The sequence below is a fragment of the Eumetopias jubatus genome, unplaced genomic scaffold, assembly GCF_037043125.1.
Source record: "Eumetopias jubatus isolate StellerSeaLion01/CBP00866 unplaced genomic scaffold, mEumJub1_p1.0 scaffold_3, whole genome shotgun sequence".
In the NCBI taxonomy this organism is placed as follows: Eukaryota; Metazoa; Chordata; class Mammalia; order Carnivora; family Otariidae; genus Eumetopias; species Eumetopias jubatus.
In genome coordinates, this window is record NW_028274809.1 from 133,502,207 (window position 1) to 133,530,053 (window position 27,847).

General features: G+C 38.7%; 1 protein-coding gene and 1 long non-coding RNA gene across 4 annotated transcripts in view; one reads left to right on the forward strand and one right to left on the reverse strand.

Annotated features, from left to right (window-relative positions):
- Positions 1-14,526, reverse strand: part of LOC114209315 (uncharacterized) — a 33,130-nt gene extending 18,604 nt beyond the window's left edge. The window contains exon 1 of one of the 2 annotated variants that reach the window (XR_003609329.2): positions 14,443-14,526. This is a non-coding gene — a long non-coding RNA (uncharacterized LOC114209315). Of the gene's footprint in view, positions 1-3,525; positions 3,780-14,442 lie in introns of those variants that run through there. The other variant, XR_015767896.1, reaches the window with a different exon arrangement.
- The window catches only part of INTS6 (integrator complex subunit 6), a 109,177-nt gene continuing 95,187 nt past the window's right edge, over positions 13,858-27,847 (forward strand). For both annotated transcript variants that reach the window (XR_003609460.1, XM_028104255.1), the window contains exons 1-3: positions 13,858-14,481; positions 14,870-14,947; positions 15,774-15,923. Coding sequence is in view for 1 of the 2 variants with exons in the window: in XM_028104255.1 (XP_027960056.1) it covers positions 14,371-14,481; positions 14,870-14,947; positions 15,774-15,923 (339 nt within the window). In the remaining variant the exon portion in view is untranslated. The remainder of the gene's footprint in view (positions 14,482-14,869; positions 14,948-15,773; positions 15,924-27,847) is intronic.

Here is a 27,847-nt window from a genome sequence, read left to right on the forward strand (position 1 = left end):
AACTGGATAACTGAGTCAAGTATTTCAGTAATAATAGAGGAAAAAAACACAGACCTTGTAACCAGTTTGGGCTTAAACTGCATAAATTGGCTAAATTCGTTTAATTATTCATTTCTTTATACTACATTTTTGTATTGTCTTGGGTTGTATTGTGAAGAAGAACCCTGAACTGAAATTACATTTCACAGATTTGATAATTAAAACCACAATACATCTATTGACATCAAAAGTCACAGAATTGCTACAGGAACAACAAAGAGGCTAAGTCCTATTCATGGGACAATTAGGTGCTTAGGGCACAGAGTAGAGGAATCAAACGCTGTGGAGTCTGACTCACCTTTGAACTGCAGCTCTTGAGTCCCTGTTTGGGACACTTAAGAGTGTCTCTCTGATGCCTCCTTTCCACATGATTCCCCTTCCTGGAGTATTGACTACTCAAAGTTGTCATAAAGATTGTGAAATGGAAGTATTTGTAAAGCCCTAAGCATACAGACTTTTAAAAAGGATAGATTGCCTTCCTTTTATTATACACCCCCCCCACACACACCCTTCTCATATTTAGTTCATTTTTAAGAAAAGCATTTAGGTAGAGGTTTATGTGAACTATTTTTTTTTTTGCCTACTCATTTCAAAACATTTTACATAGTAATAGTAATAGTGTAGTATAACACAATAATGGATTGTGCTTGAGGTTTTTGTTTTATTATGGGATTGACTGGGTGCCTCCCCGGTATAGCATATGTATGAGGCAGATGTTAGTTCTAGGTATTTTTATATCTATGAAATTCTGCTAATATTTTTTATTTTTTATGCTAAAATGATTAATTTTCTTATAAAATACATATTTGTCTTTTTTTTTTTTCTTATTGTTGCTTCACAAAATCAAGTACCTCACATAAAACTTCTGGTATTACCATTCTAATGGCAGTGTTTATTGCAAGCTAGAAATTTTGCAACTGAAATCAGAGACCCAGTGATCCCCACAGATACATCTTTTGAAGGTCAAGGTCTTTACTTAACAATATATGAATAATACGAATGGGTATTTGTGGTCAAGTTTTAACGGTTTGACAGAGATTTTCTCAACATGTCACTAATTTGAGCATGTTTCAGTTATGATAAAAACTACTTTTAATGATAATTAAACATAATATTTTCTAACTCATAAAACACAAATATAAATAGTGTCATTTATATTTAAAATTTTTGAGACTATGCTGAACATTAAAAACTATTGACCATTTTCCAAGATGATGATCTGGTTAATCAAATGAGTTTTTAAAAGTTACCTATATTTTATGTATGTATGTATGTATGTATGTATGTATGTATTTACTATGCCAATATTTTAGTGTCAAACAGAAGTTTAGTAAAAAACTTGTTTTTCTACTAAAAATTATTTTATTACCACACTAGATTCTTCGCAAGTCTAACACACTTCGTAATTACTATGGAGGAAGTTTGGAGACGTCACCACTAGTTTCATTTTTTTCTAACAAAATAAGAGCTACCAGTTTTTCAGCATCTACTAGATGCCAGGCACATACTAAGTACCACACATACCTTCTTCTTAATCTTGGCAACAGTCCTGCAGTGATAGAAACTGCTTGTTGCTCTCCCAACACAGAGTGCAGCCACTATGCAGATAAGAGGGGCCAAGTAACACAGTTGGCCAATCAGATCTAAGAGGAAATTATTAGGAGTGGTGCCAGAAAATCTCTTTTTAAAGCAAGTCCAGCTCAGCTGACATGCTTTCTTTTCTTCTTCCCATTACTTCTGCCAGTGCAAACCTACAATACTTGAGGTGAAATAGCTAATTACCAGTTGACAAGCACACATTAAGATTGGCTGAACAAGAAAATGGAGAAAGCCTCATGTTCTTAATGACATTATAAAACTTAGAGTGGACAAATGAGGCCTGCCTGGACTGCCTACCAGTGGTGTATGTGATAAAAATAACCTTTGTTTTTCAGGTTTCTTATTTATGGATGAATGCAACCATTCAACTGATTCATCTGCAAAGAAAATGTTGACTTTTCAGTGTCTGAGAGGAGGTAACCCAGCTGGTGGAAAATAGGATAATAATTGGATGCACAGGTATCAGAATCATTAACGATCTGCTTTAAAAAAGTGTTTTGAGAACTTCTTTTTAAAAGTGCTGTATATCATGGGGAAGATACAAAGTAAGGGGCTGTTTAAACATGTCCCTTAATTTTATTTTAATAATTTTTTTACCTTGGGCAAGTGTCTTTAACCTTAGTCCTTAGTTTCCTTATCTTTAATACAAGAGAATTGCACTAGATTATTTCTAAGATTCCTTATGGACAGAACTATTAAAATGGTGTACATGTTGGCCTATAATAAAACAACAGCAACAATCTGGCCTCCAAATGCATAATTCCCAGTAATCTTCTGAATAGTAGTAAGCCATAAGCGTTCACAATGCAAAATTGAGTACGTAGGAGTCACACTATCCCTGAGATTTAGAGGACTGGCCTCATCAGACAGGTAGTATTATACTCTGTACTGAGGTTTCACGTAAAAGTGCTGAATGGCGCCAATGAAAGAACATGGACTCCGGTCTTGAATTTTGCTTTACTAGACAGATTGTGCTTTTATCTGAGAAAGAATGAACAAAAGTGCTCTCCAAGTACAATACAGAGTAGAGTAAAAGCGTTCTCATCCAACACTGGTAGTGTTGGTGAATCGCAAAAGTCAGTTAAAGCACAGAAAAGAGAAAACAATGCTACATACCTTAAACTTTTTATTTTAACTTGAACTACATTTCCTTTGCGATCTTTTGAAGTGCAAAATACTTGTAAATTTTTACTTTTTCTGGGCTTTTGCAAATTTTCTTGCTTACATCTAATTTGGTGACAGCAATTTCGGCAGTGACTTTACATTCTGTTGGTTTACATAATATTTAACACGATTACAATGACAAGTTCAAGTGGTATAGAGGGGCTTGAGGGAAGAAGGCAACTACACAAGCATGGAACTTGCAGGGAGGGCAGAAGTTCACAATTATATTAAAGGGAATTCTACTACTTTTGAGCGTATACCATGCTGTGGGCATGTTTTAAAGAGGGAACAATGAGCATCATTTAATCTGCAAATTAGGTGGATGTCATGAGAGCTCCTATGTGCCCATCATCAATGATAGATATCGCATAATAAGATGTTAAGATATTTTATTCACTGTTTTAGAATATGGGTCTTCGGAGACAAGTGAACTGAATGTTAAAATGACATTCTCACTAATATCCTAGAAGCTCTCACCCTTTATCCTTTCCATCTTGTTCTTTTTTTTTTTTTTTTTAAAGATTTTATTATTTGAAAGAGATAGAGAGCATGAGCGGTAGGAGGGGCAGAGGGAGAGGGAGAAGCAGATTCCCCGCTGAACAGGGAGCCCAACTCGGGGCTCGATCCAGGACTCTGGGATCATGACCTGAGTTGAAGGCAGATACTTAACCTACTGAGCCACCCAGGTGCCCCTTCATCTTGTTCTTACGAGCAAATTCCTACCTCATAAGAGATTTGTCCTTGTCGTTTTCCCGCGCCTGAGTCTCCACCCTGTGTTTCCTGCTGGGTATCCCAGTTCCTCTGGTCTTCACAGGGATTGAAGCTCTGTCCTTAAGCACCAATTCCCACGGATGGGTCAATGATAACTCCTGCCAGACTTGCCCAGAATTATGCCTCTGAATTCAGATCCAGGTTCTAGTTTTCTTCTGCTTTGTGACTTTGAACTTTGTTCATTAATATTTCTTGGTCTCCCAATGCCTTCTCTGAAAAAGTAAGAACACTTAGCTGGCAGGTTGGTTTGGAGATTAAATGATCATGGGAAGCTCTAGCAGAGTGCCTGGTACAAGTAGGCAATGAAATGTTTGTTTTCTTCCCATTCCCTTGATGCCAAGAACATTTGGTCCTTGCCTATTTGTATCACCTTCCTGACTCCGAGCTCTGACCACTTACAGGAATGCTTGCTGAATCTGTAAGAGGTCGATCACCTGCCAGCCAGGATCTTTGGCCTGTTAAGAGTCCAGATGACCTGCTTGCTTGTCCATACTGTTCCCTATTAGCACTAAAGGGATTTCCCTGGAGCATTCAGCTTAGCTCTGGGTCTCCCTGGTCAGCTTTGGTGGCCATCCATTTCCCATAACTCAGCATCCATCCTCTTCACCTCTGAATTTCTCTATAATGGCTTCTGTCCTTCGACATATACACATTAAACATTTAGTACTACGTACTGGCGTGTTAATCAGGGTTCTCCAGAGAAACAGGACCAACAGAAACAGGAGAGAGAGGGAGAGAGATGGAGAGACAGAGAAAGAGAAGGAGAGAGAGAGAAACTAAAAAATTAGCTCACATAATTATGGAGGCTGAGAAGTCCTAAGATCTGCAGCCAGCAAACTGGAGACCCAGGAGAGCTGCTGGTGTAGTTCTAGTCCACGAGATTGCAAGCTCAAGACCCAAGTAGAGCCAATGTTTCAATGCTGATCTGACTGAAGGCAGGAAAGGACAAAGTCACAGCTGGACGGTCAGGCAGAAGGAGCTCCCTCTAACTTGTGGGAGGGTAAGTCTCTGTTCTAGTCACTTCTTCCATTGGATGAGGCCCACCTATACTTTAGGGAGGGTCATCTGCTTTACTTGGTCTCCCCATTTGCATGTTAATTTCATCCAAAAACACCCTCACTGACATACTGAGAATAACCTTTGACCAAATATCTGGGCACCCCATGACCCAGTCAAGTTGACACATAAAATGAACCATTGCACTGGGCACTGTGCTAGGCATTGTTTATATTCTTGTCATTATTTCTGGTCTCAGAGAAGTCAGTGCCCCTTCTTGCACATCCTAATGTCCCAGCTATGCTCCTGACCCTGTCTGTCCTGATCCTGAGACGCACCATATGTCTTTCACACCATCAGTTCTCCTCTGCTCTTTACTTAAAAACATATTGGGTTTTTCCTTTACCTTAAAATAAAGGTTCTCTTTGGTCCTTTGAGCTACCATCCCATCCTCCTTTTCAGTGCAAAAAGAGAAGTTTATATTTTCTGCCTTCAATTGACTAAAATCCCTGGTGATCTAATTTACCTTATTTCTTCTGTCTCCATATTCCTTTAACAAGAACCTTATAAAAGTCAACAATGGCTTTCTCAGATCTAATGGTTTTTGTTCAGTCTCCACTTTATTTGATGTTTCAGTAACTTTTGAAGAAGCGTAGTCTCCTTTCCGAAATTCTCTTTTCTCTTTATTTTGGCCAAGTCGAGTTGCCTGCTAAGTGTTTGTTTCTCCTTCTTGACCTGTCCTCTTAGGTAAATGATTCTCATGGCACTTTTTTTTTTTTTTAAGATTTTATTTATTTGAGAGAGAGCACGTGAGAGAAAGAAAGCATGACAGGGGGTAGGGTCAGAGGGAGAAACAGACTCCCCGCTCAGCGGGGAGCTGGACGCAGGACTCCATCTTGGGACTCAACCGACTGAGCCACCCAGATGCTACCTCATTGCCTTTTGAACTTCTTTTTTTGGGCATTTATCAAATTCCACTCCCTGTTTTAATTATTTCTATAGCACGGGTTTAAAAGGGAAACATGTAGTCTTCCCACTTACTCCTCTTCCCTGCTTTATTTTTCTCCAGAGCATTTATCACTATCTGATATAACTTAGAGTTTACACATTTATCATCTCTCTCTCCTTCCCCACCATGAGGGCAGGGATTTGGGACTATTTGTTCACTAATGTATCTCCAACATCCAGAGCAGTAGGTGGTGTTCAAATAATAGTTGTTGAATTATTACAAAGATTCAGAGACAGGGCTGGTCAATGCATCATTATTGATAAGAGGAAAACACCTGGAAATAAAATATCTACTAATAAGAGGAAAATAAGTCAAGACAACAAGTCCATCCATGGCATGGAATATTGTACATTTGTTAAAAGCCATATTTAAAATTCATTTAATGAAAAATGCTCACATTATATTAAGTAGAAAAAAAGTACAGAAAAGCATATATAAAAAGACCCCAATTTTATTTAAAATATAAAGGAGGAGATATATACTAACATGTTATCGGTGGTTATGTCTGGGTAGTGAGATTAAAGTGATTTTTATTTTTCTCTGTTATTTTTGTATTTTGTACATTTTGACACATTCTTTTAAATAAAATTTGAAGAGAGAAAACAGTAAAGGTTTGAAGAAAAAAAAGCTTCCTCATTCAGTTGCTATATTCTATTCTTCTCTAGTCTGAACTTTTCACTTCAATTAGAGATACAATTTGCACTTATCTTTTGGCACTGATTATATTTTGCCTACTATTATATATCTTTATGTCCTCTACTAGGCCCTACACTTTCTAAAGTCAGAAAGCATGTCTTGTTTATAATTTTCAATGCCTACAACACCTTTCTACATTCAGTAACTGAACGAAGAAAATAATTGAAAATGTTTTAATAGCTAGGAATAATAGTGTTAGTTGCTTAGGGAAACCGTCAAATTATGTAATTTTAAAAAATTGCCTGCCTTCAAAACACTCAGGTTTAAAGTTATGTTAGAATGAGGATTATATATAGTACAAGCATTTTAGGGTTTGGCCTACCTCTCTGTTGCTTTTATTTACATATTTTTTTTAAGTTGTTGGTACATTACATGAAAACTTTTGATTCTGGAGTATATTTGGGCATGATCATAGATTTCAGGGACCCACACATTAAGTTAGTTAGGCTAGGCTGGTATAACAAAGAATGATACGAATGGATCCAAACACATGGCTCAAACACAAGTTTATTTCTTGCTCTTAAGGGTGGGCATTCTTGGTTCACAGGCAGGTTTTCTCCACACATTTAGAGTCACATGCCTTCCATTTTATGGCTTCCTAGGTTACACATGTCCACTGGATGCTAATCGTATTTACTATCTCTGCCTCTGGTACTTTGGTTGTAAGTTCAGTGAAGTCACAGAATTGCCAGATTCAGCAAATAAAAATACAGGATACCAGTTAAATTTGAACTTCAGATAGACAACACGTAATGTTTTAGTATATGTTCCCTGTAATATTTGTAAATTACATGTTCCATGTAATTTGTAATAATATTTGTAATATTATTAAACAATTATGTATTATCTGACATTCTGAATTAATCGTGAGTCCTGTATATTATCTGGCAACTCTATGGGGGTAGGGATTAGGTCTGTCTCATTTAACACTGAATCCCGAGAATCTAAAACAGTACCTATTGACTTTAAGATAAGTCTCTCCATAATATTTCGTGAATATTGAACCTATATTGGCAAAGAATACTTATTAGAACACTGCTATTAATAAGGATATATATTAAGTATCAGCAAATTATTATAATCATGAATAACAATACTAAGCATCAGCAAAGAATACTTATGAACAGATAAGACTTTCGTATGTATCAGCATTTCAAACCACAAATGTTTTCCTAAACTTCAGTAAATGGGAAAATCTGTCTTCCCCTAGAATCTGTCTTCAGTTCTGTCTCTCATTCCTTTCAGGTTTCTACTCAAATGTTATTTTCTCAGTGAGGTCTTTCCTGCTCTCCATATCTAAAACTGCAACCTTCCTCCCTCTGCAACACTTTGTTCCTTTCTCTGCTTTCTTCTTCTTCCTTAGCACTTGCAGTGAACATAGCATATGATTATTTACCTTGTTTATTGTCTACCTCTCCCACTAGAATGTAAACTTCATAAGGACAGGCATTTTCCTCTGCTTTATTCACTGCTAAATTCCCAGCTCCTACACATACTAGAGATTCAAGAAATATTTGTTGGACAAATGATTGAAAAAACACTATTCGTTCTTATTGGAATCTAGTTACCAGTAGTTTGAGGATATTCAGTTTCCATAACACAAGATGGATTTAATTTCACAAGAGATGCTTCTGCCTATATCTACTCAGTTCACCAAGTGCTGTCAATTCTAGCACCTCAATGTCTTTTTATGATTTAAATTCAATTAATTAACATATAGTGTATTATTAGTTTCAGAGGTAGAGTTCAGTGATTCATCAGGCTTATATAACACCCAGTGATCATTACATCACGAGCCTTCCTTAATGTCCATCACCTAGTTACACCATCCTCCCACCTCCCTCCCCTCCAGCAACCCTGAGTTTGTTTCCTATGGTTAAGAGCCTCTTATGGTTTGTCTCCCTGATTTCATCTTGTTTATTTTTCCCTTCCTTCCCCTATGATCCTGTTTTCTTAAATTCCACATATGGGTGAGATCATATGATAATTCTTTCTCTGATTATTTCGCTTAGCATAACACCCTCTAGTTCCATCCATGTCATTGCAAATGGCAAGATTTCATTTTTTTTGATGGCTGAGTAATATTTCAGTGTGTGTGTGTGTGTGTGTGTATCTATATACACCACATCTTCTTTATCCATTTATTTGTCGATGGACATCTAGGCTCTTTCCATAGTTTGGCTGTTGTGGACACTGCTGCTATAAACATTGGGGTGCAGGTGCCCCTTCGGATCACTATATTTGTATCTTTGGGATAAATACCTAGTAGTAGCACCTCAATGTCTTTTGGATCCTCTCCTTACTTTCCTGGTGCTGCTTCCATAGCACTTCCTGTTTCTTCCCTCAGTTAATGCAGAAATTGCCTAATTGGTCTCCTTCCCCCCTGTCTTCCCATTATAATCACGCTTTCCAATTGTTACTGAAATTCTCTAAAATGAGAATCTGATTATATCACTCCCTTACCCCAAAACTGTTTCCCTATCACCCAAAAATAAAATTCCAAATTTCTTAGTTAGACATGTGAAACCCTCTGTGATGTGGCCCAACCCCAGTCCCAGCACTCTTCCACACACACGTCCCAGCCCCATGAGTTCTCTCTGCTCCAGTATCACCTACTTTGTGAGATTAGCTGCTCTATCTTCAGTGCTCGCAAAACTCTTTGTATATTCTCATGACACTTATTTTAAGAGCTACCAGCACTAAACAGTATCTTCCCGATTCTAAAATGTACATTTCTTTCTACTTTAACATCTCTAAAATTGGAATTCAACTTGCAATAACAGCGTGCTACAGTGCTGTCACCAGAAGGCGGTGTGGTGTAGCTGTATTTGTGCAAACTGCATGGTTATTCCCAGGAGCATGCCTAGCAAATTGCAAACCCTAGACATCTCAGGCAACCAACCATTTAAAGAGAGGATATAAATCCTGGTTGTGGTCTAAAAACTTTTTCCCTGACATCTTCTAGATGGATCAAGAACGCATGAGCATCGAAACTTGTATATTAGGGCGCCTGCGTGGCTCAGTTGGTTAAATGTTTGGCTCAGGTCATGATCTCAGGGTTGTGAGACTGAGCATGGGCTGGGCATGGAGCCTGCTTGGAATTCTCTCACTCCCTCTCTCTTAGCCCCGCCCCCCCTTAAAAAAAAACCACTTGTAGATTAAAAGCCAATGGTTTGGAAGAAAATACTGAAGACAATAGTGGAGTATTCTTTTAAAACATGTTCCATTATTAAACCTCCTGGTTGGTAGAATTCAATACATTGTGGAAAAATTCTAATTGATAAAAAATCATTGTCATAGTTTAATTAGCACTTTTTTCCTTCCAGTGGTACAAAAATAATGGCATTTCTTAGAACCCGTGGTGTCTCAGAATTGATGAAATTATGTATATAACCTTGCATTTTCAAACCCATCCTCTAAGACTGGTCTTATCAAGCCTGGTGTTTGCTGACTTATCATAATTATGTAGTCTCATCATGTTTATCTGTCTTCTGTCTTTCCATTAGACTACCAACTCTCCATGACCTACCATAGCGCCTGTCACGTATTAGGTATGCAATTAACATTTACCGAATTACTGCAATGTTCATGTTCTTTAGCTGGAGAAACTGTTCCACTGTGATTCTAATTCTCAATTTGAAGTGTCCATTTTCAAGACTGATCTTGAATCATCTGAGACTTCAACTATTACTGTGAAATAATGCTTGTTGGAGAGAGGTCTAATATCCTTTTAATAGTAGCATTTTTTTCTGAAGACTGGTATCATATAATAGGATGACCAAAATTCAATCTCTTTATATATGTTATACCCAAATACATTCTGCTGCATAATTTCACCTCTAAATTTTTATGCTTTTTTTTTTTTTTTAATGTTCTCAACCTGTCAACATCATGGGCTACCGTAAAGCAGAGAGCTGAGATAATAGTAAGACAGCCAAAAAAACTTTTGTTAGGTTACATATGAGGAACATTGGGTTTATCTGATTACTCTGTTCAGATGGCACATCCAGATACCATAAGCCAAGTCCTTGGCACATTATTATTTTTAAACCGTGTTATCCTGCTTAATTGGTTTAAAATAATTTAAAAGGGCTCTGGTTGGCTCCTACAAATGAATCTAATTCATCAGTTCTTAATTGTTAAAATAGTCCCATTTCCACAATTTAGGCTATTGTTTAAGCCAGAGTCACCACTCCTTCAGAGGCTTTCATATAATTTATGCATTCCCTTTTAGATGGGAGCCATAGCATTTAGGCAGAGCTCCTTTAAAAACAGCAACAAAGAGCAAATTTTCTCCCACATACCTCTTCTGACCAATGTCCTCCCAGGGAAATCTTCCCTAATCCCCTAGACTGCAACAGCACAGGGTTTAGCACACACTACTTCAACTCATTTTCCCTCTAGCATTGCAAGAGCTCACTGTTTTTTCAGTTGAGTCTGATGAAATAGTTGGCTTGCATTTAGGGGCCATGTTTCAGAAAAAATAAGCCTGCCTATAACCAGAATCTTTCTAGAATCACAGAGATTGAGTGAAGAAGAGATTCATATTTCCCATTTCATGCTTATTTTGAGGCCTAAACTCATTGAAGGGAACAGTGGAAATCTCTGACACTATTTAGCTTTCTCTTTTTAATTTTTGTCAAAAATGTTTGAATTCAAGCAATTTAAATAAGCATATGATACAAATCCACTGTTACCTATATGGTGTCACATTTATAGTTTTTTTCCGCTTTAGTTTGCAGATTTATTTTAGAAGTTCTTTTAAGAAATGTAATATCTCTAAGAGTATGTGAATTCTTAAAGTTATTATTACTAGATGTAGACATATACATTATTTTTATACTTGAAGCATATAGTTCTTAATCACTCTTATTTATAAGATTCACCTGAAGAGCTTTTTAAAAAATGAGATGACCAAGGCCTATCCCAATTCTACTGAATCCCTTTCCTCTGGGTATGAGGATTTGGTACACTTATTATTATTTTTCAACTCTGTGGGCAATGCTGATGTGCATCTCCTAGTCCAGAACTACTGCTTTAAGCCATCATCAACCAAGAGCTTCATTGTCAACCAGAGTCACTAAGAATAAACTTGGCCTATTTCACAATTTTGTCTAGGGACCACTCGTCAATGCTTCCTGGTTTCCGATTGCCTCTTGATTTGCTGCCTTTTTATGTCCTGATTTCTTTCCTGTTCTGCCTCAGGGCCATGCCTTGGAGCACTTCTGGGCTTCTGAACTGGAAACCTGGCCTTCAATCTCAGGTGTCGTAATAAGCACAGGTTCTGGTTATACGCTCCAGGTTGGCTCACTGGACTTGGCTCCCCTGATTTTTGCATCTAACCCTGTCTCTACCATGCACCTCCACTTATGACAATCTGCCAACTCCATTGAGTCAGGGAAGAGCCATGATGTCTCTATTGGAAATTTCAAATAACTGTAACAGGGAAGGTCATTATTAATGCATGCTCCTCTACTTCAGTAGTTGAGTTTCATTCCCTTCAAACACTGCTTTGTACTTAGTAATTTATATGGGAAAAAAATCCGTAGTCTGGAATAGAGGCCCCCTCCTGTCTAGATCTGACCTACCTTTCTGGATCTTACTCTGTTCTTCACATTCCTAGTGCTCCAGCCTAGCTGAACTTCACTGTTCGCCAGGAAGCCATTGGCAATGTTGTGCTAACCTCCTTTCTTCACTATATTTTCAATGTCTTAAAAGGACTTCTTCACCAGCAGCTTCCTCTTCCTTTACTCACATATCCAAATCCTACCAATCCTTTGAAGCAGTGTTTCTCAAACCTGAGTAATGCAAAGGAAATTCTTGTCATTCTAGAGAATACATGTTTGGATAGGCAGGGGTCTGTGGACCAGTTTGAAAAGCACGGATACAGAAAACTGAAGACCAGTTCCAAGAAAATCTTTCAGTGGCAAGTTATAACTTTGGAAGAAAAATTTTGTCTTTATAACTGGTAAAACAATTATTACTGAAATAGCCCCACTATAAATTGACAAAAAGTTCAGCGGTTGTCCTAAGTATTAGGAAAAGTCCAAGTTATGCAATATAAACTCAAGATTTTTTAAAAAGTGCCATAAAACATGTCTCTTTTGTGTTAAGCTTAGTAGGAACAATTTCATTAAATGATCAGGCAGCAAATAATTAAGGATTTCAGTATAAAAAAATAAAATCGAAATGCAATGCTACCAGGAAAGGCCCTATACAGATCTCCATGGTCTTTATAAGGGTTGTATGTCTCGAACACAATTTGTAGTTCAGGTACTGTCTTCAGTTTTTCAACTGGTATATTTGAGTGAACAGTTTTCCTCGGACATTTAGGAGAGGATTCATTACTTCGGGCATGGTGAACAGGGGTTCTTTTAACCAAGAACGTCCTACCTCACACTGTATTTGGAACCAGTCTTAGAGACAGGATACAGTGAAAGGAAAGAGCACTGGAAGCGTTTATGGGGAACCCACTGTATGTGTCACCTGGGCAAGGTGAAATCAGTTTTTCCATATAAAAACGACCTAAGTGTTCTACAGTTTTCTAAGGTCACTTTTAGCTCTGAAATTGACATTCTTTGGCCCTAAGGAAAAAGCATGGCTTGAGAGAGGTATTTCTTTGGCTAGGATCGGTTATTTTTCCGAGAATAAAAAGGGCAACAGACTGTTTATCGATATTTGAGTCTTCCCTCATGCCCTTTTAGGGCTAAGTTAGGAAAACAGAGGGTTAGTTCTCTTTTTGTTGGGTCCTCCACCAGGAGAACTTCCGGTCTTCTCCGGGTCCAGCCCTCACCCTAGGTCGCTCCCCAAGGCCGAGCGAGACTGCGGGCGAAACTGACCCCTCGTCCCCACTCCTCACCCAGAGCGGTGGGACTGGCGGAGATTAGTCCCTGGTCACAAAACAACCTCGCACTTCCCCTCCCCCCAGCCCCGGGCCCGCCCGCGGTGGGGCCGGCCCTCCCAGGCCCAAGGAACCTCCTCCCGCGACCGCAGGGTCGGAGCTCTCCGCGGAAGCAAGACCGCGGGGCCTGACCCCTTCTGATCGGGTATCTGATTACTTCACTCATCCCCTTCTCTTTCGCCCACCCGGGAGGGGGTTCGATAAAGCAACCTCGCAAGGGGAGCTAAGGCCAAGCTCCATTTCCCTTCCCCCCGACCCCTATCACCTCCAACAGCCAAGGAGAGGCCAGCGGCACTGACGCGCAGGCTCACAGCCGCGGCCGCTCTGCGCGCGCCGCCGCGTCCCCCGCCCCCACCCCGCGGTCTTTCCGCGGTCCGTCCCCGCCCCTTCCCGGAGCCCGCCTCCGCGTCTGCTGGCCCGCCTGCTCATCCCTGGCGCTCGCTCGCGCGCGCACCCGACCCCCCGCCTCCGCGCGTGCTCAATAACTGTTCCCGGAGCCTGCCTACAAGCTTCCCCCGCCCCTGAGCTGTTTGAATATGCTAATAAGAAGCTTGGGCTTAGCCAATAGAACAGCGGGGCGGTGCATCACGTGGCTCGAGGACGTGTCAGGGGGCGGAGCCTCTGCAGACCCTGCCCGAGTTAAAACCGGAGTGTGAGAGAGAAAAGCGCTTCAGTAGCGAGAGGGGCTGAGAAAGTGGTGACACCGCCGGGGTGCGGAGGGAGTCCCTGAAACTTCTCCCAACAGCCCCAGGGCCAATCTCCCCTCAGCCCACTCCCCTCTTCGCCAGCTCCCAGGTCCCCACTCCCTGCACCGGGGGTGGGGTGGGGAGCCAGGCCCGTCTCCCGCTGGGACACACACAGGGGCCGGGAGTGGGGACGGGACCCCCGAGGAGGGGGGGACGGACCGACCGACAGACAGACGGCCGGGCGCCCGCCCCAGCGGGCAGGCAGGCAGAAGGAGGCGGAGGCGGGGGTACGACGGGGAGGACTGGGTCTGGGGAGTTTCCTCTCAACTATCGGGGGAGAAACTCCCCGCAGCCGGAGGAAAGACCCAGACGGTGTTTTCCTCCCGGGGGCCGCGCTCCCCCGCCCCGCGTAGCGGCGGTCACCGCCGCCGCCGCCGCCACCGGCGCCTCCACCTCTACCATCTCCTCTTTCTCCACCACCTCGGGCCCCGGTGTCCCCGGCCAGCACTATGCCCATCTTACTGTTCCTGATAGACACGTCTGCCTCTATGAACCAGCGCAGCCATCTGGGCACCACCTACCTGGACACGGCCAAAGGCGCGGTAGAGACCTTCATGAAGGTACCGACTGACCGAGCCCGGGCGGAGACCGGGGCCCGGCGGCCCGCGGGCGGCAGGGGTGGGGGGGGGGAGGAGGGCGGCCGGGGGCGGCGAGGCGGAGGTGTCGGGGACCTGACTGCGGGAGCTGCCGGGCTCGGGGACCCCCTCCCCCACCGCGCGGGCGGGCGGGCGGGCGCTGCAAGCCGGGCTCGGCCCGGGCCCGGGCGGTGTGTGGGGGCCGATCTGTGTGTGGGGGGCGGTGTGGAGGGGTGGCCGCTGCGTGTGCGGTACTGTGGGGGGGAGGGGGACGGCGGGGCCGCTGGGCGCCCCTTCGTCTCGTAACCTCGCCTCTGTGCTTCCCTCTCGTCCGCCCTGTTCCTCCTCCCGTCCCCCACCCGCTCTCCCGCAGCTCCGTGCCCGGGACCCTGCCAGCAGAGGAGACAGGTATATGCTGGTCACTTTCGAAGAGCCGCCCTATGCTATCAAGGTAACAGCTCTCGCCCTCCCCCTTCCCTTCCCTGTTCCTTCCTTGCTCGCCCTCCCCGCCCCCCCATTCACCCTTCATTATGCTCCCCTCCCCCACCAGCTGTGCTCCGGGCGCTGAGGTCTTTTCCCCTGCGGGCTCCCACCCCCTCCCCCGCTCCGGAGCGTCCTGGCGCGGCGCGGAGTCGCTGGGCCACCGCCGTCCCCTCCCCAGCCCGGCCCGGCGGCGGCGGCGGCGGCGGCGGCAGCGGCGCTGCGATCAACATGGCCGACATTTCCCCTCCGCGGCGTGAGCGGCAGCAATGAACTGTGGGGGATATTTATTCAAGTTAGCCCGAGTGACAGCCGGGCCCGGCCGCGCCGAGCCCGGGTTTGCATTAAAGGGGACTCGGCCCGGGGCTCGGCCGCTCTTGCCCGGGGTGGCGAGCGAGCCGGCTGCGGGGTTTGCGGGGCTAGGTGCTCGGATTTTTCCTCCCAGGGCCGCGGGCCAGCGGACCAGCTCTAGGTTAACTTCAGAAGTCCTGCTCACTTCTGCTTTCCACTAGTACCTTTGCATGCCCAAATTTTGGGTAGTAGGTTAGGGAGTAAATTTCCCAGGGAAGTTAGAAAGTATTAAGGCTGTTAGCCACCAATAGCTGTAAGCAAGCAGGTTTTTTTCTTGGCCACCTTTGAAGAAGAGTTTTCCTCGGCAGTGATACTATGGTATTAACACGTTAACCAAACCATACTGTAAAGTGAAGCAGCTCCTTGGTGAACGGCAGATTGTAACGGCTGTCCATGTGTACATGGCTTTAAAGGATGAAAAAAAACTCTTACATTTTTCTTTTCAGGCCGGGTGGAAAGAAAACCATGCAACGTTTATGAATGAACTGAAAAACCTTCAGGCTGAAGGACTTACGACTCTTGGCCAATCCTTAAGGACAGCTTTTGATTTATTAAATTTAAATAGATTAGTAACTGGCATAGACAACTATGGGCAGGTAGGTTGAATATTAAGGTGGAAAAACAGTTGATTTTTCTTTCTGTGGAAAAACACAGTCAAGTCCAAAACCTATATAACATGAAATACAAGTATGAAACATTTCAGATGAAAGTACAGTATATGCACATAATACAGAAGTGAAACTGACCTTACCGTACATGGTTTTAAAGCCCTCATTTTTTTTCTCCTTAAAATGTATTTGTATTCAGAATTAAGGGTCTGAATTTTGTGCTATAGAACTGACGTGAATTTGGTGTTAATCCCTTGAAGTTCACTCAGGTTCTAAAAGGGGAAAACATCCTGCTTCACCACACTCAGTTTCTGTGATACTCTGCCCACAGGCAATTGTGCAACTACTGCAGTGACTTACAGACACTAGTTGATTAGTGTGGTCTTCATTTCTGTGTTACTAAAAACGTGAGGAGAAATTTTTCTGTTTTATCAGGGTTTATTTTAACCATGTTTTATAGCTATTCTGAAAGGTAAGATTTTCACTGGAGTGCAAATAACTGAGTACATTAAGATTTCTCAGCAGTTGAAGCATCTACAGTAAGCATCTATGCAGAAAGAATTCTGAATTCATTTCTGAATTAAATTGCAGGTCCAGAGGTGGTTACTATTTTTGGACTCCAGACTTTTGGGAAAGAATTTTCTTTATCCTCTCTGTCCCCCCACGGCCCCCACTCCATTATGGTTCACTGTGAAATAATGCATGGTAGTCCATTACAACTTTTGAGATTGCTGGCCAGGAAAGTAAAAGATACTGATAAATGTGTAATGTTATACATAACAAAGGAATATTAAACCCAAGTTCAGTGTTTAGGTTGTAGTGAGTGCAGAAACATTATTGCCACAAGGATACATTTAGGAATACATTTTGTGCTTTTCCCAAGCTCCATGAGCCGCAATTTTCATGAATTTGACAAATTTCAGGGAAATTCTTCCTGTGACTACAACTTTTGGTTGTATTATATAGAAAGAAGCAGAATTGTTCACTTGTTTTAGAAATGTTTATGCTTTACTTAGTGCTAACTCTTCAGCACCTAAACATTTTTGGAGGTTGTTGAATATAAATCCCATGGCATTTAAAGTATGGTCAATTCAGATTCACTTTGTTCTATTTTTACTGAATTGTACCTCCATTGCTTAATTCAGTAAATATATATTTTCTTACCACATAAACCTTTGTTTTTCTTCTGTTTTATTTTGCAACATTTGTAATTTAGGTAGGTTTGCCATGAACTTTTCAGTTTGTTCCTATAAAATGGATTTCTTTTCCTTTTATATTCCTTTGTTATATGTAGTGCTATACAGGCTTATTGGTTAACGTTTTGATCTAAATATTTTTGAGCTCAAAGACAAATTTGAAACTTTCCATTATTTGGTTATTCTTACTTGGTTGTCAGTGTATAGAAGAACCATTAATTTCTTGTTTCCCTGCATCACATTTTATGAGTGGGCAAGGCATTTACCTCTTACCACCTATTAAAAATATTTCTTAGGATGCTTCCTTAGAAAAGCTGATTTTCATGGAGAGGCTGAGGACATTTGTAATTTAAACCTGTATTTTCCTTTTCCCAGTTACAGTTTTTGTCTGTAAAGCTTACAAAATATTTGATGTTGAAGGTGGTCCTGCTGTGCTGTTACCACTTGGACCAAGAGAAGAGCCTGGGGATTAGGCTGTTTTTGAATGTTAGGTTTTATTAATTCAAGAGGGGGGAGGGATAATTCTTCCCAGTTTATTTGATGAATAACTAAGGATGCATGGAGTAATACTAGTGCTTCCTGAATTGGCACATAAAAATGACACTAGCATTGAAATAACTGAGGCAGCCAAAATTTTCAAATGAAAATGATTGAGTAAAGTGTTTAATTAGAAGAAAACATCTTCCCACAGGTATTTTTCTTAAGACTTTATCTTGCTGACTTAAATATTAAACGTTTCCTATTCAAAAAAAGGATAGATTATCAAGAATTTTGGATGTCTGAAATAGTTAATACTAAATATAGCTCATGTATTTTCTAAGAGTACTTTGTGTTTGCTTCTTTTCTGTGCAATACCTTTATTCTGTAACCTCAGTGTTTTTACATAATAACTTCCTTTTCACACACTATGCAAGAATCTGTAGAGCCCACAGTACTAAATACTTGTATTATAATTTTATTACTGAAGGAAATGAGATAAGGTGAGCTAGATGAAAGGGACAGAGGATATTGTTTTTATAGAGCATCTAAAAACATTTATGTAAGTTTTCAAATAGTTTTCTTAAATATTTAAATGTGGGTACATATATATTTATTTAGATACCCCCATACCTACTCCCAGAATGTACATAAACATATTTGATTTTCCATAACTAATCCCAAGAGTATTTTTAATGTCTATATTGCATATGTTGATTTAGTTAGTATACCTAAAAATAAAACATCTTTGAGGTATTAGTAATTAGGTTACTAACAGAATTTGCAGGGCGTCCATAAGGTAAAAGTAGCTGAGAAAAAAATGACTCTTGGTGAACGTTTTCTTCAAGCACTTTGGACATCCCAGTAAAAACTTCCTTGCCCTTGTGTATGGAAATCCTTCTAAATATTTAATTTTGATAATCAGTACCATTTGCTGGTATTTCTACAATTATGGAACAATTGTGTAGCTTCTAGTCAATCTTTTCCTTAGAAATTATAGCAGTACCTCATTAAATTGCGTATCATTGCAGCAGAATGTGACACATGTATTTTTCACATGTGTTCATCAGGGTTTCAAATAATGCTGATCTTTTGAGCAGCCACTCCAGGGTATATATTCAAAAGAACTGAAAGGACTTAGAACAGGTTCTAACCTACTACCCTGAGCTCTTGATGAAGACCATCCTTGAGCAGTACCTAAAAGGAGATACAATATGTGTTTAATTTTTTAAGGATTTTCAGTGCCAAGTTTTACCTCATTAAAAAATAGTGGCTTTTAAGACAAGATCAAGTTGAATGAATCTTAGGGAGAATAATTTTAACCAACTTTATTCTTCAGTATAAAGAAATATTTGTGAATTTAGCAAATTCAGGTAGAGCTTTAATAATGCTACTTTGTTCCTCTTATGCAAGCAGTATTTATTTAGTACTCAGGTAGTACAAAATACAGGCTTTTATTTTTTTTCTTTTATTTCTTAAAGATTTTTATTTGAGAGAGAGAGAATGAGAGAGAGAGCACATGAGAAGGGGGAGGGTCAGGGAGAAGCAGACTCCCCACTGAGCAGGGAGCCTGGGATTCCAGGATCATGACCTGAGCCAAAGGCAGTCGCTTAACCAACTGAGCCACCCAGGCGCCCCCAGGCTTTCTTTTAATGTTGGTAGGTAAAGTACTGAAAACTTGATTCCTGTTTGGGTTTTTTTGTTCTCCTTTAGGCTATCAACAAAGGTATTAATAGTAGTTTTATATTTATTGACCTACAGACATCTTTGTCAGAAGAAAGTAGATTATAATACTTGGACATACTACTGTGCTGAGTATTAACTGGAAACAATGGTAAATGGTATTTTGTACATTTTTTAAGTCCCTGAACTTTTTCTAATTTTTAAATTGTGCTAAAGAATACATAATATCAAATTGACCGCCGTAACCCTTTGGTTTTTTTTTTTTTTTAATTAATTTATTTAAGTAATCTCTACACCCAAGGTGGCGCTTGAACTCACAACCCAGAGAGATTAAGAGTTGCATGGTCTTCCAACTGAGCCAGCCAGGTGACCCCCATCTTAGCCATTTTTAAGCGTACGATTTGGTAGTAGTAAGTATATTCACATTGTTTTGCAACCAATCTCCAGAACTTTTTCTTATCTGCAACTTTAACCTGTTAAGCATAACTCCTTTTTTTTCCTCTCCCCAGCCCCTGACAACCACCATTCTATTTTTTCTCTCTACGAATCTGAGTACTTTAGAGATACCTCACATAAGTGGAATCATACAGTGTTTGTTTTTGTGATTGGCTTATTTCATTTAACATAAATGTCCTCACCGTTCATTCCTGTGTTAGCTTATGCCAGGATTTCATTCCTTTTTAAGGTTGAATAATATTCTATGTGTATACCACATTTTGCATATCCATTCATCCATAATGGACACTTGGGTTGCTTCCACCTCTTGGTTATTGTGAATGAATAATGCTTTTGTGAACATGGTGTGCAAATGACTCTTTGATCTTTTGAATATATACCCTGAAGTGGAATTGCTGGATCATGTAATTTTATTTTTAAATTTTTGAAGAATTCTTATTTTCCACAGTGGTTGCAGTATTTTATATTCCCACTAACGGTGAACAAGAATTCCAATTTCTCTAGATCCTTGTCAGTGCTTTTTTCTGTTTTTCTGATTTTGGCCGTCATAATAGGTGTGAGGTGATAGCTCACTGGTTTATTTGCATTTGCTTAATTATTCAGCATTCATTCATATGCTGGTTGGCCATTTGTATATTGGCTTTGGAGAAATGTCTGTTTAAGTCTTTTGCTCATTTTTTGATTGAGTTATTTGGTTTTGTTATTGAATTGTAGGAGTTCTTTTAAGTATTTTGGATATTAACCCCTTACCAGATACGTGATTTGCAAATTTTTCTCCCATTTCATGGGTTGCCTTTTCACTCTTGATTGTGTCCTTTGATGACAGGAGTTTTAATTATTGACGTAGTCCAGTTTTATTTTTTCTTTTGTTGCATGTGCTTTTGGTGTTATATGCAAGAAATTGCCAAACCCAGTGTCTCTGAAGCTTTCTTCCCTCTCTATTTTCTTTTAGGAGTTTTGGTTTAGGTCTTGCATTTAAGTCTTTAATCCATTTTGAATTAATTTTTGTATGTGGTGTATGGTAAGGGTCCAACTTCATTCTTTTGTCTGTGAACATCTAGTATTCCTAACACCATTTGTTGAAGAGACTGTCCTTTCCCCATTGAAAGGCCTTGGCTAGTCCCTTGAACTTATAAACCTCTTAAAATTATGTTCAATAATTTTTATTGGCCAATAATTCTTATTGGCAGATAGAGGACTCTACAAACTTGCTTAAAAGTTTTTTCTCCATCTATATTTAACTGTGTAAAAGAAGTGCAATAGCCAGAAATGTGAAAATTGAAATCCCAGTCCTGACCTTGATATTAAGTTACTATATAACATTGGACAGTCACTTGACCACTCTGTGCCTCTGCTTCTTCATATTCTAGATTGCTAATAATGAAGCCATTGTCCTCTTATTCTAGAATTGATTGGAGGTTTAAATGGCATGGAATATTAAAATATAATTTCAAAATTGTGACGTGCCCAGGAGACACAAAGCATACTTTTTCCCCCTCAATAGATTATTTGCCTCTAGTTCATTATTTTTCAGCTTTAAATGTGAAATTGTAAGAATTAAGAGATTTTTAAAGTGGATTTTTATTACATGCTTTGAAATCTTACAGCATATTAAGTGTATATTTTTTTTCCTTGGGCTTTGTATTGCTTCCTGAGGAAGCAGTGTGAAAAGTAAATGCTGTAACTTGGCCAGAGTTGTCTTAATGGCAATCAGTAAATACGACGAAGTATAGGGATGGTGTTTTTTAAAAATGCATTAAATGAAAACTAGATGTAAGGTTCAGATAAGTCAAAGTCATTTTTTTGCAGAAATACAAGTTAGAGAAGGAACCTTCACACAGGACAAAAAGCACGTTTTAGGATTCTTTCAAATGGGCAGCTCCCCCTAGTGTGTTTAAGATGAGATTAACACAAGTTTGTTTGCGAGAGACCTTTGAGGGGCACATCTGTTGGGTGTATCAAGGGATATTTTAATAAGATTTGACTGAGCTCAAAGTAGCGTAAAAGTGGATATGATTATTTCCTATTGAGATTAGCTTTAAAGGTGGTAGTTTAAATGAAAAATTTTAAGACCCAGATTTTATTTTCTTTTAAAACACTTGCTATCATTTTTCTTCATAATTTTATAACCTAAGTCTCTGTTTTCTAAAGTATCAAAAAACTACTCTGTCATGATCTTTGAAAAGAAAATGAGAAAATATCCAAAGGACATTATTGCATTCTTAATTAAAAATTATTGAAAAGAAGTCATAAGTATGAAAGGCAAAAAATAATAGGCTTTACTTCTTCAAAGAGAATTTTATTTTTCCTTCATGCAAGAGAATGTTAATAATTATATATTAAATTATGTACAGCTGGAAATTAAAAGGCCAGGAACAAATGTAATATTTGAATGAAAGAATTACATTTATTCAAGTATTTTAAGTTGATTTAAGGTCATTTGTGGTTAGAATTAGTGAAAGGATTATTTAGCCATGTTTATGTCATGGATTTCTCCAAAGAGATTGTGCAATATTTTATAACCTGAAATTTTCTTAAATATTTTAAAATTATTTTTAACTAATAATCCTTCACTCAAGTTTTTAATCTATGTAAAATCATCTTGGTGGGCTTTTTTTTGTTTGGTTCATCAGTGCCCACATATACCAATCCTGTTTTCTTTTATTTTAAAAAAGTATTGTCCTCATGTTTTGTTTAGCCTTATTATTACTTTTCTTAATTTAAGCATGGTCCCCAGACCATAAACAAAATACTGAAGTTTTTTTTGTTTCTATTTTAGTTTGTCTTTATTCCCTGATTCTTCTTCCCCCAGCCTCTTTATTGAGGTATAACTTAGATACACAAATCTAAATGTGAAGTTTAGTGAATTTTTATATACACTCTTGAGAACAAAATTGAACTTTTGCATCTACTGACAGAAGTTTTCATTGGACCTCTATATGTATTTTATTGTGACTATTATTTTATGGGACTTTATTTTTTTTCTTAAAGATTTTATTTATTTATTTGAGAGAGAGAATGGTAGAGAGAGAGAGCACGAGAGGGAAGAGGGTCAGAGGGAGAAGCAGACTCCCTGCTGAGCAGGGAGCCTGATGTAGGACTCGATCCCAGGACTCTAGGATTATGACCTGAGCCGAAGGCAGTCGCTTAACCAACTGAGCCACCCAGGCACCCTTTATGGGACTTTAGAATTGAAAGTCATGCTAGAAACTTGCTCCATCTTCCTCATTTTACACATAAAGAAAGTAAAGGCTCATTTTATACATAAAGAAAGTAAAGGCCAGAAAGTAAAGGCTTTATTTCTTCACACTTATGAAGTATTTTAAAAGATTGAAATTGATTATGGAACAATTATGCAGATTTTATTAGTAACTTGTATGTTATTTGAGAACAAATTTTATTTAAAAGTATAACCAGTAGATCTGAATCCCTTTTGTGGGGTATGTCTGTTATTTCTCTTATGGAATATGCTTTCTTTCAATTCCTCTGTGAAAACCAGGCGATTCATTTTGTCAATGTGTTACGTTTAGCCTTGTAACACTGTATGGAAATACTGTTACATGCAGTTGGATTTTCTTCCCACTCTTGTTTGGAAAAAAGTAAGAATATGAATGTGGGGGATAGTTGACAAGATTTTACACCACTGTTATTTTAAGGCCTAAATACTAATATATGTATATATTTAATGGTACTTCTTGATTTTGTATTTCATAGTTTATTAAGTTTCTGATATAGTGGGTTCATACAGAGTTATTAACCTAGTCAGTTGATTAGTTGGCTTTTCTAGTGTAGTATGCCAGCTAGTATGAGCCTTACAATATAATTTTTTATCTGGTTTGTAAGATTTGTAATTAGTTAACCATCATGTTTCCTTTGATGTAACATAATTTTGAAAACCTCTAAGCCTTGTGTTTCAAGATTGAGAAAATGGTTTGGTTCTATCAGTTCCCACTCTACCCATGATTTCCATGTAACCTCTCTGCCTCAGTTTTGCCATGAGGAAAATGAGATGAAAGGATCTATGCTGCAGGATTATGGTGAAGATTAAGTGATACACAACATAGTTTATTATAACACCTATTACCATTTTTGTGAAATTCCTTTTTTTTGAATTTTAAAAATTGGAATTGTGGCCACATAAGAGTATTTTATCTAGCTATTTTCAGGACAAGCAGTGTGGTGATACGGAAAGAACCACTTCATTAGAACTGGCTGTGCCTGGCTCTGCTACTTACTAGCTTAGGTTATATATATATATATATATATATATTTTTTTTTTTTTTTAGGATTTTATTTATTTTTTTGAGAGAGAATGAGAGCATGATTGGGGGGGAGGGTCAGAGAGAGAAGCAGACTCCCTCCTGAGCAGGGAGCCTGATGCAGGACTCAGTCCTAGGACTCCAGGATCATGACCTGAGCTGGAGGCGGTCGCTTAACCAACTGAGCCACCCAGGCGCCCTAGCTTAGGTTGTATTGACAAGTCCCCTTAACCTCACTGAGCTTCAGATTTCTTATCCACAAAATGGTGATAACATCAATCTTGAGAATTTTTATAAGAACCAGAAATATTTGTTAATCATCTAGCAAAATGTGTTTGGCTCATGGTAGAAACTCAGATGATGATGATTATTGTCATCCCAATGTTATGTTAAACACTTAACAGGATAAAAACTTTCTAATTTGAAACCTTTGAGGAAAGTTCTGCAACCCGACATATATCCAACATAAGTTAGAATTAGCTATCGAGTAGTTCTAACGAAAGTAAAATTTTGTGCCTTAAGAAACATAATGGTTTTGACTTTGAATTGAGCTCCATAGATGGCTCCAAAAATATTTTCCCTTGGTTTTAAAGTCTTTTCTCCAAAATCTCTTTTTCTTTCTTTCTTTTTAAAGACTTATTTATTTGGAGGGAGAGCATGAGTGGGAGGGGCAGAGAGAGGGAGAGACTCTCCAGCAGACTCCAAGCTGATGTGAGGCTCAATCTCATGACCCTGAGATCAGGACCTGAGCTGAAACCAAGAGTTGGACGCTTAACCAACTGCACCACCCAGGGTCCCCCAAAATCTCTTGTTTCTTGTTCAAAACCAGTTTGGTAACATGAATAATTTAATAAACCAGACATGTTTTAATTTTCAAAGCAAGAAGGTTTTAATCTTTGAGGAAATTTGGATGAGTCCATTTCTAGGGCTTTGTATATTTTAGAGTTTAAGTTGGTGATAGTTGGGATAGAGGTTGGAGGAGGATGTTCTTGTGCAGAAGAAAGGTCAAATGTGAAATTTATGATTGAATTTATTATTTATAATGTAGGTTTATGTGGGAGAAACAGGAAAAGCCTAGAAAGGATTATTTTTATGTGATAATAGTTCTTTTTTAGAGCATATGCAATTTGAAATTTGATTATTGGTATAGTGAGAGATAGTTGCACATAAAAAAATATTTTAACTTAAGAATCTTATAATTAAGAGGATTAGTTGTGAGCGCCTGGGTGGCTCGGATGGTTGGGCGTCTGCCTTCGGCTCGGGTCATGATCCCAGGGTCCTGGGATTGAGTCCCTCATCAGGCTCCTTGCTTGGCGGGGAGTCTGCTTCTCCCTCTCCCTCTGCCTCTCCCCCTGCTTGTTCTCTCTCCGTCTCTCTCGCAAATGAATAAATAAAAAATCTAAAAAAAAAAAAGGAGTAGTTGTAACTGTAGGACAAATTTATATCAGCCTAGTGATATCTTACCAAGATTTATTCTAGTTCCTACACACTCTTGCTTTATTAATCTGTGCCTTAAAAGTGTATGACATTTTAACATTTTCCACCCATTAGTTTTGCCTAGATAAGCTGACGGACTCATGGTAAAGGTTCTTGGAAGGAATATATCATCTAAAAAACTACTACAGAAATGAAAATAGTTTTGAATATGTGAGAAAAAGAAATTGTAGCGTTAGCTATTAGTAATGCACTTTGTAACTAGTAAATGGCAACGTTGATGCTGGCATGTTAAAGGAAAACTTTCCCTTTGTCTTAAAGCTAGTGAACCTAATTAGATATTAGGAAACATCAACAAAGTCTTCTGGTTATTTTGGAGTTTGAACGCCAGAAGTATCCCAACAAATTACTCTGAAATAAATTATTATATTATTATAAAAAAACAGATTATTTTTAATCACAGGAATTGAAGATGTTTGAGTATGCAGTGTTCTGTGAGAGGTTAGACTGCAAACCTCAGTGAGTGTTGTTACAAAGGCTCCATCTGCAAGCCGATGATAGGCTATACAGTACTTTTGGATTATCCAAAATGATGTCTTTGTGGCCTCTGATAATGCCTGAGTTGTGATAGTTCCTGGTCATTTATATACTTCAGCAGGTAACAACTAATGTAAAATTTTGAATTTTTGTTGTACAGTTTTAATTGTCAGTCCATTTCTCAAAGCAGTAAGTTAGAAAGAAAAATCGAGATTGCATCCAGAAAATTGGGCCTAAGTCAGGTAATAGAAAGAGTAAAAGGTCTTTGTATATAAATTTTATTGTTAATTCAGAATGGACGATGTCTAATCCCAAATAACATTATACTCAATGTAAATCTTTAATGTAATAAAAAAAGAGTTATTCTTAGAGCTTCCATTTTAGTGAGCTTATAGCAGTTATCAAAAATATGTAACAACTGTCCGGTCATCCATATATGACATCTGCTTTTTTATGAGATTCATTATTCAGATAAAACCTTGGTGGTTTTGTATGTATAGTAGAAGGGCTTATAAAAAACTTTTTGGCAGGAAGCCCAAATATTATGGGTTAGTTTTTTGTTTCCTAAAAATGTCATTTATTTTGAAAATTTAAAACCTGTTTAAACACTTAGGAAGGGACTCAGCACAAGCATCAATAAATATTTGTCACAGTCTAGGAAGAATGGATTTCTAGAAACTGTTTTACTCAAGTACAAATACCTATGTAATGGATTTGGAGAAATTTTAATGTTTCCTTCTAAAAAACCTTTTGAAATTGGGTTACCTTTCCTAGAAAATGAAAAATCATAGATTTTACAAAGCAGGACCCCTTAAAACTAATCTTGAATTATGATTTATCCAATTAAATTATTTTCAAGTTGGCCTTCAGCTATAGCACATGGGAAAAAATAGACTGTCAGTTTTTCCAAGTGCTTATCACGATTTTTTTCCCTTTATTAAATTTAATGCTTTATTGCTAACTTTGCTGACATGAAACATTTATTAGGCTGTTCCTCTTCATTTTCAATTGTAGTTGTGAAGATACTAATGTAGAACACTATGGTTGAAGTCCATCCTGTTTGTAGAAGGGCTATTGTGTGTGTGAATGATTCTTTTGAGACCATATATGTAGATGTTTAGAAGGAAGTAGCCCTAATGGTTAAAGATATGATTTAACCAGACCAAAGGTAATATCTATAGATTTGGTGGTAATCAACACCCCAAGGAGATGATTAGTCTAAATGGTATAGGTAGATCTGTGTGTTTAATGAGGTCAAATTAATTTTCAGTATTATTGTTGTATAACTTCATCTGTCTTTGAATCCTGGCTTCTTTTTTTTTTTTTTTACTTTTTCTGCCTTGTTTGCAACATGTTTGCTATTACATGCTTTGCTGGAATAATTTTTCCCCAAATTGTCATTACCCAGTCCATTTCCTATGGGTATGTTAGGTTCTTTATCCTGAATGTTAGTATTTCTTAAGTAAATTATATTTCTGATATATTCTCATTACTTTGTTTATGCCAGTATAAACACTACCTCTATTACTTTTTAAAATATTGCCAAAACCAATTATTTATTTGTTAGGATACTCTTATTCAAACTTTAGACTCCTGTTCAAATGTAAAACTCAAATTCTGTGAAATTATTAAATATTTAATACTTCAAATATATTGAATTTATATTACTTTTGATGCAGTAATTCTTAGCCCTTTATGTTATTGAGTTTCCTTAACATTAATTATATTCATAAAGTCATGCTATTCTTCAGTTCTTACAGTATTTCTTATATGGTTACTGTTTGGTTTATTATTTAAATCAAATTCCAGGATATTGCTCCTTAGTCATTTTATTAAAATAAATATATGGAATTCCCCTCTACTTTTTTTT